This window comes from Trypanosoma brucei, chromosome 7, assembly GCF_000210295.1.
Source record: "Trypanosoma brucei gambiense DAL972 chromosome 7, complete sequence".
Classification (NCBI taxonomy): domain Eukaryota; phylum Euglenozoa; class Kinetoplastea; order Trypanosomatida; family Trypanosomatidae; genus Trypanosoma; species Trypanosoma brucei.
In genome coordinates, this window is record NC_026740.1 from 988,202 (window position 1) to 1,005,963 (window position 17,762).

The 17,762-nt window shown below is 46.9% G+C and overlaps 14 protein-coding genes across 14 annotated transcripts; 1 reads left to right on the plus strand and 13 right to left on the minus strand.

The window, feature by feature from the left end:
- Positions 1-944: 944 nt before the first annotated feature.
- On the minus strand, positions 945-1,400 carry TbgDal_VII3970 (hypothetical protein, conserved; the record flags this gene model as incomplete). The annotated part of the gene is made up of 1 exon (XM_011776442.1): positions 945-1,400. One exon carries the CDS (start codon positions 1,398-1,400, stop codon positions 945-947), a length of 456 nt encoding a protein of 151 aa, XP_011774744.1.
- A 402-nt stretch (positions 1,401-1,802) lies between these two features.
- Positions 1,803-2,105, minus strand: TbgDal_VII3980 (hypothetical protein, unlikely; the record flags this gene model as incomplete). Its single annotated transcript, XM_011776443.1, has 1 exon — positions 1,803-2,105. The coding sequence occupies one exon, from the start codon at positions 2,103-2,105 to the stop codon at positions 1,803-1,805; it is 303 nt and encodes a 100-aa protein (XP_011774745.1).
- A 17-nt stretch (positions 2,106-2,122) lies between these two features.
- On the minus strand, positions 2,123-2,800 carry TbgDal_VII3990 (hypothetical protein, conserved; the record flags this gene model as incomplete). Its single annotated transcript, XM_011776444.1, has 1 exon — positions 2,123-2,800. The coding sequence occupies one exon, from the start codon at positions 2,798-2,800 to the stop codon at positions 2,123-2,125; it is 678 nt and encodes a 225-aa protein (XP_011774746.1).
- A 62-nt stretch (positions 2,801-2,862) lies between these two features.
- Positions 2,863-3,216, minus strand: TbgDal_VII4000 (hypothetical protein, unlikely; the record flags this gene model as incomplete). The annotated part of the gene is made up of 1 exon (XM_011776445.1): positions 2,863-3,216. The coding sequence occupies one exon, from the start codon at positions 3,214-3,216 to the stop codon at positions 2,863-2,865; it is 354 nt and encodes a 117-aa protein (XP_011774747.1).
- A 95-nt stretch (positions 3,217-3,311) lies between these two features.
- Positions 3,312-4,577, minus strand: TbgDal_VII4010 (hypothetical protein, conserved; the record flags this gene model as incomplete). Its single annotated transcript, XM_011776446.1, has 1 exon — positions 3,312-4,577. The coding sequence occupies one exon, from the start codon at positions 4,575-4,577 to the stop codon at positions 3,312-3,314; it is 1,266 nt and encodes a 421-aa protein (XP_011774748.1).
- A 685-nt stretch (positions 4,578-5,262) lies between these two features.
- On the minus strand, positions 5,263-7,356 carry TbgDal_VII4020 (tyrosyl-tRNA synthetase, putative; the record flags this gene model as incomplete). The annotated part of the gene is made up of 1 exon (XM_011776447.1): positions 5,263-7,356. One exon carries the CDS (start codon positions 7,354-7,356, stop codon positions 5,263-5,265), a length of 2,094 nt encoding a protein of 697 aa, XP_011774749.1.
- Positions 7,357-7,737: 381 nt separating this feature from the next.
- On the plus strand, positions 7,738-8,067 carry TbgDal_VII4030 (hypothetical protein, unlikely; the record flags this gene model as incomplete). The annotated part of the gene is made up of 1 exon (XM_011776448.1): positions 7,738-8,067. One exon carries the CDS (start codon positions 7,738-7,740, stop codon positions 8,065-8,067), a length of 330 nt encoding a protein of 109 aa, XP_011774750.1.
- Positions 8,068-8,654: 587 nt separating this feature from the next.
- Positions 8,655-8,981, minus strand: TbgDal_VII4035 (hypothetical protein, unlikely; the record flags this gene model as incomplete). Its single annotated transcript, XM_011776449.1, has 1 exon — positions 8,655-8,981. The coding sequence occupies one exon, from the start codon at positions 8,979-8,981 to the stop codon at positions 8,655-8,657; it is 327 nt and encodes a 108-aa protein (XP_011774751.1).
- A 112-nt stretch (positions 8,982-9,093) lies between these two features.
- Positions 9,094-10,680, minus strand: TbgDal_VII4040 (TPR-repeat-containing chaperone protein DNAJ,putative; the record flags this gene model as incomplete). Its single annotated transcript, XM_011776450.1, has 1 exon — positions 9,094-10,680. The coding sequence occupies one exon, from the start codon at positions 10,678-10,680 to the stop codon at positions 9,094-9,096; it is 1,587 nt and encodes a 528-aa protein (XP_011774752.1).
- A 296-nt stretch (positions 10,681-10,976) lies between these two features.
- On the minus strand, positions 10,977-11,336 carry TbgDal_VII4045 (hypothetical protein, unlikely; the record flags this gene model as incomplete). Its single annotated transcript, XM_011776451.1, has 1 exon — positions 10,977-11,336. One exon carries the CDS (start codon positions 11,334-11,336, stop codon positions 10,977-10,979), a length of 360 nt encoding a protein of 119 aa, XP_011774753.1.
- Positions 11,337-12,603: 1,267 nt separating this feature from the next.
- Positions 12,604-13,659, minus strand: TbgDal_VII4050 (hypothetical protein, conserved; the record flags this gene model as incomplete). Its single annotated transcript, XM_011776452.1, has 1 exon — positions 12,604-13,659. The coding sequence occupies one exon, from the start codon at positions 13,657-13,659 to the stop codon at positions 12,604-12,606; it is 1,056 nt and encodes a 351-aa protein (XP_011774754.1).
- Positions 13,660-13,955: 296 nt separating this feature from the next.
- TbgDal_VII4054 (hypothetical protein, unlikely) lies at positions 13,956-14,258 on the minus strand (the record flags this gene model as incomplete). The annotated part of the gene is made up of 1 exon (XM_011776453.1): positions 13,956-14,258. The coding sequence occupies one exon, from the start codon at positions 14,256-14,258 to the stop codon at positions 13,956-13,958; it is 303 nt and encodes a 100-aa protein (XP_011774755.1).
- A 714-nt stretch (positions 14,259-14,972) lies between these two features.
- On the minus strand, positions 14,973-15,278 carry TbgDal_VII4058 (hypothetical protein, unlikely; the record flags this gene model as incomplete). The annotated part of the gene is made up of 1 exon (XM_011776454.1): positions 14,973-15,278. One exon carries the CDS (start codon positions 15,276-15,278, stop codon positions 14,973-14,975), a length of 306 nt encoding a protein of 101 aa, XP_011774756.1.
- Positions 15,279-15,629: 351 nt separating this feature from the next.
- TbgDal_VII4060 (protein kinase, putative) lies at positions 15,630-17,543 on the minus strand (the record flags this gene model as incomplete). The annotated part of the gene is made up of 1 exon (XM_011776455.1): positions 15,630-17,543. One exon carries the CDS (start codon positions 17,541-17,543, stop codon positions 15,630-15,632), a length of 1,914 nt encoding a protein of 637 aa, XP_011774757.1.
- Positions 17,544-17,762: the final 219 nt, after the last annotated feature.

Sequence of the window (17,762 nt, forward strand, 5' to 3'; positions counted from 1 at the left end):
TATTTATGTATTATATATATGTATGTATGTACGAGTGAAGGATATGCGTGGACGCAGAACCTTGAAAGGAGAGTAATATATATATATATATATATATACACTCAGCAACAGGAAGAATCTCCCTGGCCTCCCTCTCCTTCTCTAACACGTGAGTACCTGTTTTAAGAAAAGAGGAGAAAAGCAAAAGAAAAAAAAGAGTTAGCAAAGAAGACAAAAAGGACACAGAAGCACTCGCACTTTGGTTCACAAGGCGGGGAAACAATAAATTGGACACGTGCACGCCACTGTACTCACATGCAAATGTGTAGACAGAAACAGGACATACTACGCCAACATGTAGCGACACCGACGGCGCTCCACGTGGGGTCACGTTTCACAGGCTGGTGACACCCTTCCCGCGTCCCGTTCCTCTCTTCCTTAAATTCGTTTTCTCTTCCTCCTAAACATCTTTCCCTTCGTAGGGATGCATCCGTGCGCCAAGCAAACTAAAATGTATGCGCTATTCGTGTCTGATGGAATAGAGGAATATATATATATATATATATAGAAAGAGAGAAAGTATCAACTCGTTTTTTTTTTTTTTTTGTTACTCCCCATCCCCACTCTCCTTCCCTTCTTACTGTCACTATCACTAATACAATTGTCATCCCTCTTTCCCTCCTACGTTTTGAAGCCTTCGGCATCAGGCACATGTTCCGCTTGTCATAGTTTGGAGGTTGTGGTCAAAAGGCGGCTGTGACCTTTAATATACTTGCATAACAAGCCGGAGCGACCGCATGCACTCCAACCGCACAAACGGAAGCGGTTTTCGTACAATTACCGAAATAATAAAAAAAAAACACCCATATCCTCCTGCCGTCTTTTTTTTTTTTTACACGGAACACAACCAAAAGTCAATCGCACTGAAAGGGTAAACGGTATTGTTGGATGTACACACAACGTTACTAATTCACTATCAAATGCAGGACAGCAAGCGTGGCTAGTGCCGATATTAGCAACCTGCAATGAGTTTGTAGGTAGAGCCAATAAGCAATAAACACCAACACTGCTGTGTGAGCGCAGCTGTTTCCATTGAATCCAAGCGTAGCGAACCCACATCCCCATAACATGAAGCAGACAAAAACAAACCCCGATATCACACGATCCACAACCGATTCCGTCGCCTGTTCTCCAGCTATCCAGTGCCGCATGAACAACTTCCCGGGGACGACAGCAGAGACGGGCCGGTATTCCTGCTGCTGTTGGAGTGCTTTCATTTCCTCTTCAGTAAGCGATCGGGAAAAGACGTTGCTGAAGTCGTGTCTCGTTAGGCCGTGACGGCCATGGCGTATTGATACGTTGCAGTTCGAGAGACCCCAACGTGCGATAATGCCACCAGCTGGAGCTGCGCGGCGAAGCATATGATTGGTTTTTTTTCTTTTTTGTAAAAACAAACAAACAAACAAACTTTTTTTTCCTTTTCTTTTGAGCTATGCCGAGTGTAGTATCGAAAAACTGTCCCCGCAGGCAATGTGGTGGAGGCGGACGTCACACAGACGAGATGATAACAGAGGTAATAAAAGAAATAGTAAATAAGCACAATGATGGAAGCCTCTTATGCGGTAAAAAAAAAAATCGGATATGAGACAAAGTGTCTCGAGGTTAAATACTGTTTGAAAGTGTTGCAGCGCGGGAAAGTCAGTGAAAAGAAATAGCTGTCAATCAATATATAAAAAAAACAAAGCAAAAGAAAAAACTACCAAACAAATGCGCCTACAAATAAACATTCACAGTTGTATGTATATACGCATGTACGGACAGCTTCATCTGTGGTGTTTTCTTTTGGTGTTCACGCCTTCTTTCTTCCTCCCCCGTTCATCACGCAATGTGCAGAGGCACAAAGAGTTGAGTGTGTGTATAGTATATACCGCACAGTAAAACAACAACAAAATAATAATGGCGGAAGGAAGTAAACAATGTATATAAATAAGCACATCACAATGGTATATAAGCGGTGCATTTGATAGCGCCACTATACGTGTATACACAAAGGAAAAAATAACAGTAGTTGTTATTATTGCGCGGTGGGCCATGCCACAAATGACCGCAAGTTTCTTGCTCCGCATCAACACTTATACACCCACTAGGCCACTGCTCGGGTTCCCTTTCGGTTAAACATGCGCTTGATGAGCAACACTTGCAGAGTACAAACAAAAAGGATGACCGCCGTCTCGGCTACACCACGGAATAGCACCAATTTCTTACTTTCTTGCACTTTCTTCCGTAAATGTTCTTCACGGAGTCTGAAAATCATCTGGTCGTCATGCATGGCCAACATGAACCGGTCCGAGCCATCCATCATTCGCATGAGTGGATCGATTCGATCCTTCCAGCGCTTGAGGGACGTCATCCCAACGCTCATTTTCACTGTCTTGATGCTTCCCGTGTACGGCCTGTTGTCTACACAATACGAATACTCGCCAAGCACTCGCTTAGTGAAGTACACACGTTCCTCATCTGCGTGTTCACCAGCGTATGAGACATAAACCGTTCTGTTGTCCGGGTCGCGGATGTAAAAGTCAAAATCATTGCCACCACGGAGGGAGTGGTAATGAAACATCACTCCTTCACGTCGATGCACACCATGTGAATACATGCAAACTTCCTCATTATTTATGTCTATGGAAAGTTGCTGTTCTGTGGGCCGCACGCGGACGGCATCAACGCCTCCCGTGTACGTAGCAAAATAGAAACACACCATCACCAGAGATGATATTTGCAATGAGCCACGGTGCGAGTTCGTCGTACCACTGCGGTACATCTCTGAAAATCTTTTAAAGTTATATTTCTTTCTACTTCGCCAACTTCTACCCTCACTTTTATTCACTTTGAGTTATTGAATGCTTCCACCAGCGTTTGAGGCGGGAAAATGGGCAATTGCACGACCGTGTAGCGATTGCAGCGGACGGTGGCAAATCTTACAGCTGCAAAAGGGTGCAGAGAAAATGGAAAACGAAGAAAAAACAAAATGAAAGAGGGAAAGAGATACGGAGCCGGAGCCGGAGATAGAGAAGAGGAAAAAAAAACAGGGAAGAATAGCCTGCATAGCGGTGGCAGACATACACCTTTCGTGCAACTGCAGAATAAGGAAGAAATGATATCTCCAAAGAGACCAGTTGTACCAACCTCTAGTACAGAGGAATTAGGTGCACTATCCCCCCAGTAGAGTACATGCATATAAAACAAGGCACATAAGAAAAATGTTGTACATCAAAACACATTTACAGGTGATGAGAACGCGGTTCTCTCAAGGGCCCATTATACGTCTTGGCTCACGGGACGTTGGTACTAATCATGTACTTATCAGCGATGAACTTTGGATGGCACAAGTCCATTACACAGTCCTTTCCATCATCACTAACGGATTCATCGGGCTCCTCGCGCCATTTAGCAATTGCCGTGTCCACGAGTGCCCGCTGGAGTTCTACATGTGTTGTGCCGAAACTCTTGCAGTCATCGTCCGGGAGCCGGTCGAGTAACTGAAGTAGCGGCAACCACCCAATCGAACCATCAGTGTGGACGACATCCAAGCAATTCATTAGAAGCTCATGCCGCTTAATCTCTTCACGGAACGTGGAAGCGGGAACGGTGTAAGTTGGCATGATATCTTCCATAGCACGCCGCACATCAGCGCAAAGTTCACAAACCTCCGGCACGTACTCACCGAAGACAGATTTGAAGGCACCCAACATGATATCTACATCAACGAGTGAAATGACGCTGTTGTTCAGCGTGCGCTCCTCCATTATGTACTTGCAGCGCACAAGGATTAGCACATCAACTTCTTCGAATACCAGGCTCACACTGGCGATAAGGTCTTCAAAGCTAATGCAGTCTTGGGTGTTCCAATAAAGAAAGCGAAACAAATATTCTACCTCGTCTTTGTCTAGCAATTCCTCACCAAACAAACAACCCACCAAATGTGAGAATTCATCAACTGTAACCTCACGCATTCCTAACCGCCGACCCTCAGCACGCAGTTTCTGCAGAACTTCTCCCCGCTCCATCTCCCGCAACCGGGCTGCAATGGTATTATTTTTAAGAAATAAATCGGACGAGAGACATGGCAGTAGTGTGATCATTGTACCGCGTAGCAACCTGGGTGACGAACTGTCATCCATAAACGGGAAAAGGTGTTCTGGCATTACGCTTGCCCTTGAGGAGGGGCTACTTTCATGCTGTGATGTAAGTAGCCTGCAAAGGTTCGGCTCACCGTGGAGTCTTGCTTCAAAAAGATCCAAATTGTTAATGACACCCGATGCGGCATCATTGGAACCCGGGTATTGAGAAATGGTGATCTCAAAGTCTCTCCCAGTCGAATCCTTCGTCGGAGGAACAGAAACCGACGCATCGGGAATGTTCTGAGGTGATTTGTTTATTCGTGACCGCTTACGCCACTGGATCGGTTCGGCAGGCGAAATAACACGACATACTGGCCTCGGTGGCTCATGCATCACCGTTCCAACCGTACGGATAACAGGTAGCTTTAGCGACTCATGCGATTTACCAAATGGTCGCCCGCCGCTCCTAGAGGACATCAACCTCTACTATCACCGATTACAATGAGTGGGAATTTGAAAAGACTATCCAGGCAAGCAAACTGACGGACGCAGAGAAATAGTAAATCTAGAGGGGAGTGGAAAATAACCACTTTTTGAATTCACCACGTCGTCGTTCTGATGCAACAGCCACGGCTGCACCTCTTCACTTCCTCCCTTGAGTGGTCAGTAAGGAGAGTTGTGGAAAATTGAAGCGCCGTGAGGAATATAATAAGAGGTGCAATTAAAAAACAAAGGTTAAAGCAGAAAAATCGGAGAGGTTCCGTCGCACAGGGAATGCCATTTTCAACTTTAATGAGTGCCTTTAGAGGTTCTTCAGACGACTTGACACTGTCTCAATTTAAACATAACAAATGCCTATCAATCGGAGGAAAGCGGAAACCAAGCGGTTTAGATTCCCAATGTCACAAAATAGCCCATGTTCGCCCCATTGGAAGGGTTGACGTTGGACCAGTTTTATTTGCAGTTAAATCTGTAACACACAGCCTTCTCTTTTTCCAGCTACCCTGCACCACTGAATTCGGTCTTACCTTCAACTTCATCCCTTCTTTAGTTGCATAACACAATAACCGTAGCACAAAGGCGACGGCATAAGTGCCAAGGGTAGCGCCGATATCCGTCCCATTATCTTTAACAACAATAATGATTTGCGCTCTTCACTTATTTACTTACTCTTAGAAAGCGACTTCTCCGCGTTCTTTAGAGTCTGGGCATACTTCTTCCCTTCCGCAGTGGAAAGAACAGCTTTTGCAGCCGCACACTTATCCAACAGCATCTTGGAAACCGCCTGCTTAAGATCCGCAGGGTGAAGTGCACCTGACAGTGCGTCAGCACGCAGCTGCCCCTCTCCTTTGTACGCGACATCGCCACCATTCGCCTCAGTTCGTTCTATCAAGAGGGCTCCCTGTTCTCGCATCAGCCAAGTCGCAATAGACAGCACTGGGTTGGCGTCTTCGTTAGGGGCACAGTACGCCCTCTTGATCTTACGCCTCATGTCCATATCAGTGTCGTCGATGAAGAGGATGTCATCCTTGTTGACTGGGCCGCTGGCGAGGGTTTCAGAAACCGGCGGCTCCGCGTTGCTCAGCGGTGGGACAACACCCCCAAGAGCGGGAATAACTCGCAGTTTACCTTCGTAAAAATCCGTTGCGATCTCGTGGCAACCACGGTCATGTGAAGTGCAGATGGCGTGTGTTGCCTTCAGCATGGCAGCATCTGCAACGTACATAAGCGCCGCGACAACAGCACCGGCATTTTTGAGGTCTCCGCACACTTCCTCCACCCGCTGCAGCTTATTCTTCCGACCAACATTGATGGCGGTGAGCCAGTAGTCGTTAGGATTCGCTAATATCATTTCACTCTGCCGCACTATTCGCACGCGCTCGCTTGGCAACCAGTGGGACTTGAGAATCGCTGCATTTAGCTCGAGCGCGGCGCTGATGTACTTTTCCTCGCCCCCTACATTATTGCACGCCATGGCGGTCCACTCAGGAAGCAACAAAACAGCTTCACCATCTGTGTTTTCTCTCAAGAACTGTTTTATCGCGTCACTCAAAGCAACAGCAAGATCCACAGGAAACTTGATGCAGGCCGGTAGCCAAGCCACGGCTAATGGCGTCGCTGACTGCTCTGGAAGTGGCACAGCACTGAGAGGTGGTGCCGCACCGCCGGCCCGAAAAGAGAGCACCTGTTGCAACAATGACGCCGCATGCGGATCCTCCACAAAGTGTTTGCGCACAGGCTCAAGTATTCCGTTCAAAAGCTCGATAAGGCCCTCCTTTAACGCCTCCTCGGAGATGTTGCCCTCAACAAAAGCTTTCTCAAGGTCTGCGTAGGTGTTATACTCCGCACCATCCACCACAGCTGTGGCACCAGGCTTTGAGAAAACGAGGCACTCAAAGTAATCCAACACAGGGTTTTTGTCTTCCGAAGCAACGGGTGCCCCGTCGTCCGTAACTTCGGTGCTCTTTTGCGCAACACGTGGACAGTACGCCGCACGTATCTTCCGAGCTACATCTTCCTCACTGTCTTCCATGAATATGGCGCTGTCAGGATCGCTTTTGCTCATCTTTGCATGCCCTTGCTTCAACCCCGCAAGCATGTGATGAGAAAGAATAACGGGTTTGTTCTTACGACCAATGAGGTCACAGTACTCACGTGCGAGCATGTTCACCTTCCGTTGGTCCAACCCAAGTTGACATATATCGGCCTTTAGGAAGAATATATCAGCGCACTGCATAAGTGGGTACAGCACCTGTGCCGCTGTCAGCGTTCCCTCTTGCTTACCCATGATTGTGCAGCATTTCTTAATGCGGGCAATGGTGTTGCGGCGGCTAATATCAAGGACAAGCTTCCAATACGTGTTCGCATTATTCGTGATCTCGTCACTGCTCCACAAGAAACGCACCCGCTCCATGTTCATATTGGCAGCCTTCCACACCTCCGTAAGGTATTCACCGACGATACGGATGCGCTGCAGCTCTCCACCCACCTTATCATTCATCAGTGCAAACCAATCTGCAACCCAGAAGACAAACTCGCAGCCGCTCTGAGTGCACTTGTTGACGTTAATTGATTTGAACACGCCCTGCGCAACGTGCATGCGTCCTGAGGGCTCGAATCCATCATAGCAACGGATGTCGGGTTTCTTTTCCAACATCGCCCGCAGCTCATTCTCTTGAATACACTCCTCCCCGACGCTACGGATTAATTTAAATCGTTCCTCGACAGACCCCACATCGGCGGTGTTGGTTGTCATATTTGCCTTTGTTAACACTAAGCAGTGGATTAATGATTTGCGCGAGAGTGGACAATTCAGCTTCGGACCCGCCAACTCACTCCAACCACAGCGCCTCCAGAATGCTGCCGGCTGCCGCGTTTGAGCGTTAGTTCTTTTCTTTTTTTTTTATCTTAACTACCAATGGCCAAACGTTCCAGCGGGAGGGGGGTAGGGTGTAAAATATTCGGTAAGTAAAGCAAGCACTTCAGCGTAGCACCAGAAAAGCTATATTACCCAAAAAAGACATATTGGGTGTGAAAGAGTAAAATACGAAAATGAAAATACCCTGGAAAAGAGCAGCGCACGACGTTTCCACCGATGCCATCTAGCTGCAAATAGTTTGTAAACAACGTAAGCTAAATGTGGGAACGAAAAAAGGAAATAAACCCATGCTTTCACTCATCGTTTGGGTGCTTTGAACAAAAATTAGGGGAATGTAATAATTACAAACACTGTGTATACACAGGTGTTAGCATGAAAGATGCAAACTTCACATCCTCTACCTCAAATTTACGGCACTACACTATCCAAGCCCGTGAAGCGGAGACGTTTCATGTTGTCCTCATCAATCTTGTTTATGTGGTGCCTATTGTACCTTCTTGTGTTTGTGGAATGGCGAGATGTCAGGCCTCCTACCATGCCTTCCTCTCCCTCTGCCTCCACCTGACCTTCTACTCACATAGTGCTTAAGATACTTTTCGGTATTTAACAGTATAGGCCGAATACAAGGGGTAAGGAGGGGGGAAAGAGAAGAACCAAAAGAAGGGAAAAGAGGTTAACAATACCAAGAGGCGACTGGGCCATATGCGGGATAGTGGGAGGCGAGAGGGGCGACTCTTGCGCCTCTGCCATTTTCCAGCGCCCACTTTACACATTTCATATGTGCGTACGAGACCCACACATCATTATTCATATGACACACAGTAGATCCCATGGTGGCGCAAAACAGACAGCACTGGAAAAAAAAGGGGGGGAAGGCACGAGTCAAGGGAAGCCAGACAGCCATCAAATGTCCATACGTGTGCGCGGGAGAATCACGCAGAGATGGCGATGAACAGGGGAATACAAACACACAAAATACAAGAAGACAGAAAGTGGAAGCATCAAATACGGTTTTAAAAAAACACAAAATATAGTTTACAGAAAAGGAAAACGAGACGTTAGCACATGGCAAACCCAGCACGTTAACTCCCTAACACGTGTGCTTTCAATGTCCCTTTCCCCTTCCTTCTCCTTCCTTTACAAGCAGCTACCACCTCACTTCCCAGTTTCGCACATCATGCTACTTCGACAACAACCTTTTTTTCCCTCTCCTTCTCCATCCTCCATGCTTCTTGGTGTTGCGGCTGCCTCAGCACAAACAAACAAACAAATACACACACACACACACGCGCAGGATTTCCTGCAAAACAATGGGCACCCCCGCGGTTTGCCTCGCCCCGACATGTCAAGGCTTTTCTACAAATAACAGCAGAAGACACAATACGCATGAGTGAACTCACGTTAGCAAAAAACGTAAACAAAATAGATGTCCCTTCCAGTCCAACATTGTTTACCTTTTTTGTTGGCAGCATTCTCCCATTCCTTCCTGTTATGCCCTGCATTACCCACCGTATTTTGCACCTGCAACTGTCATCCTCACCTCATCTCGTTTCATTTCATTCCATTATCCAACCCCTTCCCTTCTCCAGGTGCTATGCATAATTCTCCATCCCTTTAGTCGAAGTGAAAATAAAACTGCTGAAACCTTCCACCTTGTCCAAACATTTCGTTGGGGAAATTGAACGGTTGGCCGTGGAATGCATGCTCATCCTGACCAGGAGGTTTCGTAGGATCCTCCCCATTGTCGTAACGGGCGCGCTTTTCATCGTCGAGCAATATTTCCTTGGCTTCATTGATGTCCCGAAAGCGCTTATCTGCTTCAGCTCGCTCCTCCTTGGAAAGCTCTTGCGAAGCTAATTTATCTGGGTGAAATGTTTTTGCTAGATGGCGGTAAGCACGGCGAATCTCCGACGAGTCCGCCGTCTTTTTCACACCCAATATCTTGTAATAATTTTTTCGAAGTCCCACACGTTTGATCCTTTCCATTTTGCGCTTGTACTCGTTCACCTTACCGTCGTTTGGTTGTAGTTGCTGAGCTCGTTGAAGCATTTCCTCCGCACGCTCCACATTCCCATCCATCAGATAAAGCTCCAACTTTTGCAGTAAAATGCTTACAACAGTTGGGTCCTCGGGGCTATAAAGTTGAATAGCCTCGTCGCAAGCAGGAAGCCCATCTTTTGTGTCTTGCATACCCACAGCTGCATCACACCGCCAACGCAATAGTTGATCCTTATACGGTGGGTTTTCCTCAAACCGCATGGCCCCCTCAATCAACTTCAAAACCTTTCCATAATCCTTTTCTTCTAGAGCTTTCTCCACACCTTGGGTTACGCGGATTTGCTCGCGGACCAGCTTGTGCAGCTGAGCACAGAGAGCAAATTCAGGATCGAGCGACAAACAGCGACGAAGCTCCCGGCGAGCCTGTTCAAGCGCCCCTAATGCACGAAGCGCACGGGCACCCAGTGCCACTGCGTCAAGGTTCTGCGGCTCCCTTTGTACCACATACTTTAGTTCCTCGCTAGCAGCCTGGTTGTCCCCACAGGCCAAAGCACATTCTGCACGCTGCAGGCGCAACCCCGCGTTATCCTTCGCAAACTCACGTATCATGTCGTGCAGAAAGCCCACGCATGCGCACTGTTCATCGCGTGATAGCGTCACTGCACCCTGTTTCGCTGCTTGGAGTTTGAGCTGAAGTGGTATCCACACCTCTGCATACCGCCGAAGTTGTTGCAACTTCGCCTTGTATTCCTGCACCTTAGCGGCCTTGCCCCCCTCGCTCATCACTTCAACGAGTTTCTCGACGTCCCGCACGGCTTCTTTCAACTGCCCCGCCTGCGAGTACAGCGCTGATCGCAGCACCAAACCGCGTTGGTGTTTACTGTCCAGCTTCAGGAGTTGGTCCAAATCACTCATACATGCATCACGCCGTCGGAGCATAGACAACAGCTCTGCACGACTGTAAAGTCCACGAATGCTGTTGGGGTTGTGCGTTAACGCCTCTGTGTACTTCGCTAGCGCCTCCTGGTAATAACTGCGCCCCTGCCGCAGTGCCGAATCACCTTCGAGAAGCAATTTCTTTGTGGTATCATCATCTGCTACTCCGCTGCACTCAGCGCCAACAGCAGCCCCGACCAGCAACAAAATCTTCACGATCATATTATACCGACACTTAATAGCAGAGTTCTCCCTTGTAATGTACATTTCCTTCCTGCCTTTCTGACTATCTCCCCTGAGGCCGCTGTTTCTGTTTGATTTCTCTCTTTTTCTATATTTTTTTATATTTTGTATTTCTCTTCAGTGAGGTGGAAGTGTCGTCAGCCGTAACTGTTGACTGGAAAAGGGACAAGTGGATCTTCTCCCTGCCGCGTGTTCCCTCAAATCCGCTACCCTTCTCTAGGTTTCCCTTAGCTGTTGCTTTTTACACCTGTAAATAAATATGTGCAGGTTTGCCTTCTTTTGTTTCCTCGCCTGTTTCTGTTCTCCGCTAACTCTCAGTTTTAATAGTATTTGCAATAATATTGGTAGTGGTAAGAACCAAACAAAGAAAGTTCCTCCTTGAGGCCTGGGAAATATACCCCAGTGTCTCGGTGTGGTTTTTGCTTGCTGTTTCCAACTCTCCCAAGTAATATTTCCGCCCTCCACTTCCTCCCGGCACACCGCCACGCTTCAGGCCCGGGAAGGCAGCCGGTAATCTCCCCAGTGAATGAGTAAAAACAAAAAAAAATCCAAAAGAAATTCAAAAAAAGAAAAGTGTGAAGAGAGCAGATAAAGGAAGGGACAAAGGAAGGAAAATACAGTATGAAATTCCCTACTCCGACAAAGTCGAATGCCTCACAAGTACTCAGTTGGTCAAGCATCCAAACGAAATTGTGCCTTACTCATTGCGACGCCTCGCATCCTCCAAATACGCACACACACACACCTGCATATCACCTCTTACGGGAATGCAGATGCCGTATTTGCATCAAACATGAAAGGAAAACACCACTCCAACCAATTTTATGTAAAAATTCACCTCCGCATTGAAGTGGTAACAAAATCCCTGAGTAGTTGAGCAACTGCAAAAGAAATCAGACCCCTTTTGTACGAACGATACTTGAAGTTTGTGATATGGACAGACAAGTGTGATGTTTAGGCAATCAGTATTACATCCGAGGGTTAGTCGTGAACACACATCAACACACACACACAAAAAAAAAAAAAATAGTGTTATCCATGTTATTAACCAATGCAGCAGTAACGATCTCCGTAACTAAACCAGAAGCCCTCAACCCAGGCCCACAGTTAGGGCCAAACCGCTGCAATGAAGGCACGGATAGAAGCAGATAACACCGTGACTTCAACAAACATACACACACGCTTACATGACTATGAAAAATATTAACCACATACTTATATATATATATGTATACGGATGCGTTTGATCATTTTCGCACCCAAACGTGAGTCACCTCCCTTCGCTTCTGCAGTTGTCATCGGTGATGTTTTTCCGATAGATTTGCCTCTCTAGCGGTGCTCAGAGGAAACGTATAAATGGACTTTCCTCATAAGAGGGAGCGTGTGAGAGCTCATCTTCCAGGAAGGCACACCAGCGTAATTTGTGCCGGGTGATAACTTCATTTCCGTGTAGCCTTGCGTATTCCCTTTTGGCAACCAACGCTTCCAAAGATGCCAGCAGTATCCTCGTGTGATTTAAGCAGCTGAATGTGCGTTTGAAGTGAACACAACCAGCTACCTTTTCAAATAACCTCGCGACCACGCAGATTCAGTTGGATCGGGGGAGGAGGGTGGGGGAATCAAATGTGGAGGTGATGAGAACAATAATTTTTAGAGTTAAAAATTCAACGATAACGCGGTGAGACACGTGCAAACGGGTATATGAATGCACACATGCACAAATGTACATATCCATATGTGTGTATACCTACAGTTCTGAAGGTGAGGTATTTTAAAGCTTTCACATTCATCACACTCAGTATTGCTGGAAAGGTAATCATCTTCCTATTGCGGTGTAGTAGTAGAATCACTTAAATGAATAGCGACGTGGGGAAGGCTACCACACATTGGTCACCTGCACCACCTCCTGCTCAGCAGAGGGAAAGTGAGATTTTAAAAAAAATGCACTTAGGTTCCACATAAAGGCTCACCATCAGATGGGCCAAGGGTTCCTGCATCAAACAGTATCGTGGGGAAAAAGCAAACACTCCAATTAACACAGTTCTGCTGTAGTGCATCAATGGCCTTAAAGGCACCCGCAACCGTGTCAAATCGCACGAGCACGCGGACCAGCTCTCGCGCAAAGCGCAACTCCACTTCAACGGGCGTTGATGCGCACTGTTCCAGTCGTGCACGGACGGCTGTGCGTTGCTCCTCCGTTAGCAAAGCGGGCCGCACAGAGCGCACAATACCATACCGTGCGCACTGGCCCTGTACATTCTCAAGAAACGCCAAACCAGCTGCCCTTAAGCTGCCAACTGCACCACCTTCGTTATCCCCCCCTGCGGTGGCATCCTCCTCAAATAAATCGGGAGGCGGGCCGTCGCGAATAAAACGGATGAGGATAGTTGAACTGGGTTTCCCGGAAGGAGCCTTGCGACCGTCCTGAGCGTTTGTATCCTCCTTCACCATGTAGCCTCCAGCAGCCAACGTCGACCGCTGAAACACAAGAGGAGCGCTGCTACCGGCAAGCGATGAGGGTGGCAAGCCCATTGATGACATTCCGGATGAAACATCGGCATCTCCATTGCTACCGCTCGCGGCGTCGCCGCTGGAGGAAGACGAGGTGGCCATTTTCATGAACTTCTCCAATTTTGATCCTATGCGACCTTTGCGATCCATCCCCGTGGCCACTTTCACCTTGTGTGCCGCCTCGAGTTCGTCACGTTCCAGTCGGATGGCTGTTGTGATACCGAGTGCTGCGCTCTGCCGTACACGCCGTTGGTGCAACTCCTCTACGCTGAGGTGAAGTGGCAGTACTTCACTACTGCCTGGAAAAGACGTGTCTGTCGGTGTTGGCGAGGGCGGCTGCACCATTCCAGGGAAGTCAAAGGGCGAAGGAGTTGCCAAGATTGATTCCATCGATGTGCGTGAAAGCTTTTCATTTTCTTCTACCTCACGCGCACGCTTCCACTGTACTATTTTAACGTCTCGGTAATTGTTAGGTACCGCGGGGTCGTACATCGTTCCCGTCTTCGTATATATATATATATATCTTATTTTTCGTTCACTCACCCTCACCCTCACCCTCACCCCTCTTTCTTTCTCTTTCCCCCCACAACCTCCGACGATAGCTTCCTATTTTTTTTTTCCTCTCAACGTGCTGCTGTGGTCACACGAAGCCAGATGAAGTAGTGGAATCAACGGGAAACAACAACAGAATAAAGTGGTCGAAAGAATCATATGTATTTACATTAGATGAATTCTCCTTGCCACGCGAGCCGCGCACCCTCCTTTCTTCCTCCCTGTCTATTTCCGTTTCAAAATGTTAGGCTGCTGTGAGAGGCACAATTCCACAGTCTGTTATAATCCCCCCTTTTCTCTGAGGGACAAAACATACAAAAGGATGACATTGGGATAAGGCACTTTCCCCACCTAAAAAAGGTGCACGCCCCTTCCCTGTTCATTCTGTAGCGTCCCTCCACACATGTATGGGACACGATACGTATGTATATATAAATATATAAATAATTATAAAGAAGGTGGAGGAGAAGGGGAAAAAAAAGGGAAAAAGAGGATTTTCTCCAGCTTGACGCTACAAGTGAAAAAACGGGCTCCTCCATCCCTTTTCTTCTCCCTTATATTTGGACCTTTCAGTGGGCATTACATCGATGAACGGTAGCATTCACGCTCCATCATCATAGGAAGCTTTTCACTCTTTACAGGAACAAAGGCAGCTTCATTTCCGTGTGTCATCATCCCTTAAGCACTTCAGGTCGCGGTTATCGTTGGAAAACATTAATTCGCATTTGAAGGAGGGAATAATGAAATAATTAACAAAGGAAAGAAAGGGAAGAAAAGAGAAGAAGAAGAGTGAAGAGGGTGCAAAACTGCTCATGGTATTCTGCACAACAGATGCCGCACTCGGGTGATCAGTCATTTGAGCAGTCACAAGTGACCAAGTGAGAACGAGCTCATGAAAAGAAGTGAGAGAGGTATAATAAAATGAAAAAAATGAAAAAAAAAAGAAAAAAAAGAGACAAACACAAACATACAGACAAAGTCGAATACCGAGAGAAAAGGAAAGAAATGGTCGTCGTCGTTGTTGTTAATATATATATATACCTTTTTTTCTGCACAGGGTGGTAAGGACGTTTAAATAATGAAAAAGAAAACACAAAAAAAAATTACAATAAAAAAATGGGATGGGAAGTAAGGCACATAATGAACAACCGGAGTTATCACCTCTAAGAATAGATCAATAAACCGAAGTTTTCTTAAGAAAAAAAAAGAAAATAGGAAAAAGGAAAAAGGAAAAAAAGTACGCATGAGGTTTCCTAGCCCTCCACCTTAGCAGTCATCCACAACAATACAAATACCCGGAAGAGACTATAAAGCAAAATTAAAGAAAAAAAACTACAAAACAAAGAAAACAAAAGGTGCGACAACCGCCGAGTAGATGGGTACATATGTATATGTATATGTATATATGTATATATGTATATATGTATATATGTATATATGTATATATGTATATATGTATATGAGTGGATGATTGGATGGTTTTGTGTATGGAAAGGAAATGTCTGCTGCATGAGATGGTTTTGTCTTCTCTTCGCTTTCTCATAATCAAATGCACTCATGCGATCACCCGTTCATCCATGCACACATGTATATATATACATATATATACATATATATATATATATATATATATATGTATATATACGTTGATCCATCTAAACAACTGACTTTTACCCCCAAACCGCGTGGATGACCCCGTACGTTTCCTCAGAGGCACTTCCAGCTGGTAGTAATAATATTACAACCACTCGCACCACCAACATCACCCACTTTGATTTTAAGTGCCCTCTTTTCTTACTTTTAAAAAAAAAACGCAAGAGAGGAGCATTTCAGGACTTAATTACTTCCCTTTTTTGATACTGCTTCAGCCTCTTCTGCCTTTTCTTTTCCTTTCCCTTTTTTTTCCACCCTCAAATATTGGGGAAAGAAACACCCAACACACTTCCTCCCGCACTTCGCCTTTCCTCGCGTGCGCTATCGCGGTCTCGCTCCTTTTGACAACTGTTGCTAAGGCCACCGTGGCTTTCACTGTGCCGTTTCTCACCACGCCACTCACGCGGTGTCCTGTTTGATTTTGTGCTACTTTTCCTTGTGCTATTCCCTCCCTTGCTTTCAGAAAGCGAAGATGTCTCTTCTGTACAGAAACTGAAGTGGCTGAACTTTGGTGTTCGGACGATGTCGTTAAACGCACCGAAAGGTGGTTCAAACACTCCCCCACCGCTGCTACGATCCCGCTGAAGGCTGGGAGCACATGGTGGAAGGGCAGTTGAGCAGGAAAGCTCCGTGTCTTCAGGTGGGTTTTGAATCCATGGGTCCTCCAACAGTTCCAAAGCAGTCGATCGTTTCTCTGGGTCTCTTTGCAGACAGCGCATAAGGAAATCAAGGGTTTTACTTGAGAAGTTGTTTCCTTTTGGGATCATCGAAGACACCAACTCTCCCTTATGCTCCGCGACGCACAACATGGTGCTGTATTGATTTTTCATATGCGAAAAGGGGGCACTGCCAGTTAGCATTTCAATAACACAACAGCCAACGGACCAAATGTCGCTTGACAGTCCCACCGGATCACCGACTATCGCTTCGGGAGCCATAAAATACGCCGTTCCCGCTGGTGTTGGGGGAACCCCGTTATGTTGCGGAGGTTGATTTTCAACCAAACTCTTTGCGGTACCGAAGTCGGAAATCTTCAGAGTTCCATTCGGATCCACCAGCAGGTTGTCCCCCTTGAGGTCGCGATGTATAATATTTTTGCTATGCAAATACGCCAGTCCCTCCAACATTTGACGAGTGAATCGAGATGCCTGCTTCTCTTGAAACGGTCCGAATGTGCGAAGAACGCTGCTAATGCTGCCACCCGACACGTACTCGAGATATATCCGTAGACAATTGTCAGCCCACTCGCCGCCCAGAAACTTGACGATATGGGGATGATCTAGCAGCTTCAAAGTGGTAAGCTCCCTCCTCACTGTATCCAGCAGTTGGCTGTCAGCGTTACTAGTGAACGCAATTTCCTTTACGGCGATAATCTGGTTTGTGTCCCGATTCATGGCTTGGAATACGACGCCAAAGCTTCCTTTGCCAATAAGTGCCTTATGGGCGAGGCTAACCCGCAGGGGTGTGCCGTCTCCCACGTCATTTGGTAGAGTAACACAACTTGGACTGATATTACCAATGGATTGTGTCCCCACCTTGCTACTTTCGTTGCTACTACACTTCCTTCCACTTCCCATAAGTATCCGCTTTTGTATCTCTCTGCCGCTGCTGCTCCTACTGCTGGGGGTACACTTCTCACTTGCACTAAGCAAACTAAACGGAGTATTGGGTGTCAAGGGCACCAAGTCTCCTGATACGAGGTGTGGCCTCGGGGGTTTTGCTCTTACAGACGGTGACGGTGAGAAGGCAGAAAGCAGCAGGTTTGAGGGAATGGGAGGTCCCCCTTCCTCACCATTTACTACTATGTTGCCTCCTTCTACATTTCCCTGTGAAAGCGTTTTGGATGAGCCATGGACAGAAGATACCTTCCGGCTGGCCGGCACTCTCACGGTAACGTTATTTGTGCTCCTGCTGCTTGCAGGAGGTGTGCTGCCTTCACGCACTGTCGGGGGATCGGTTGACAAGACCTCCAATACGCAAGTGCTGAATCCGCGTCCTGGCGGGTTCGGGGGGGAACTGACGCAATTCTGTGGTGTAGATAGCACCCCATTGTTACTTGTGTTCATAGACTCACTGTTAGAGACGGAAAGTGAGTCACGACTCCCACGTCCCGAGGTCCCGACAACGCGCTTCTCAAAAGATAGTTTTGTTTTGCCACTCGAATTGGACATTTTTGGTCGTCGTTAGTTGCTTGTGCGCACAAAACCAAAGGAAACAAACAAAAAGAGTGAAATAACTTTCCTTCCTTCACCCTTCTTTCCCCTGTACTAATGTTAACGATGACTATCAGTTTCCTTCAGCTCTTTTTTCTTCGTTTTCGTTAATGTGCCCGCTATTTGTTCGTTTTGCCCCAACTTCACCCTTTTGCCTCTCGCTTCCCTGAACAGTTA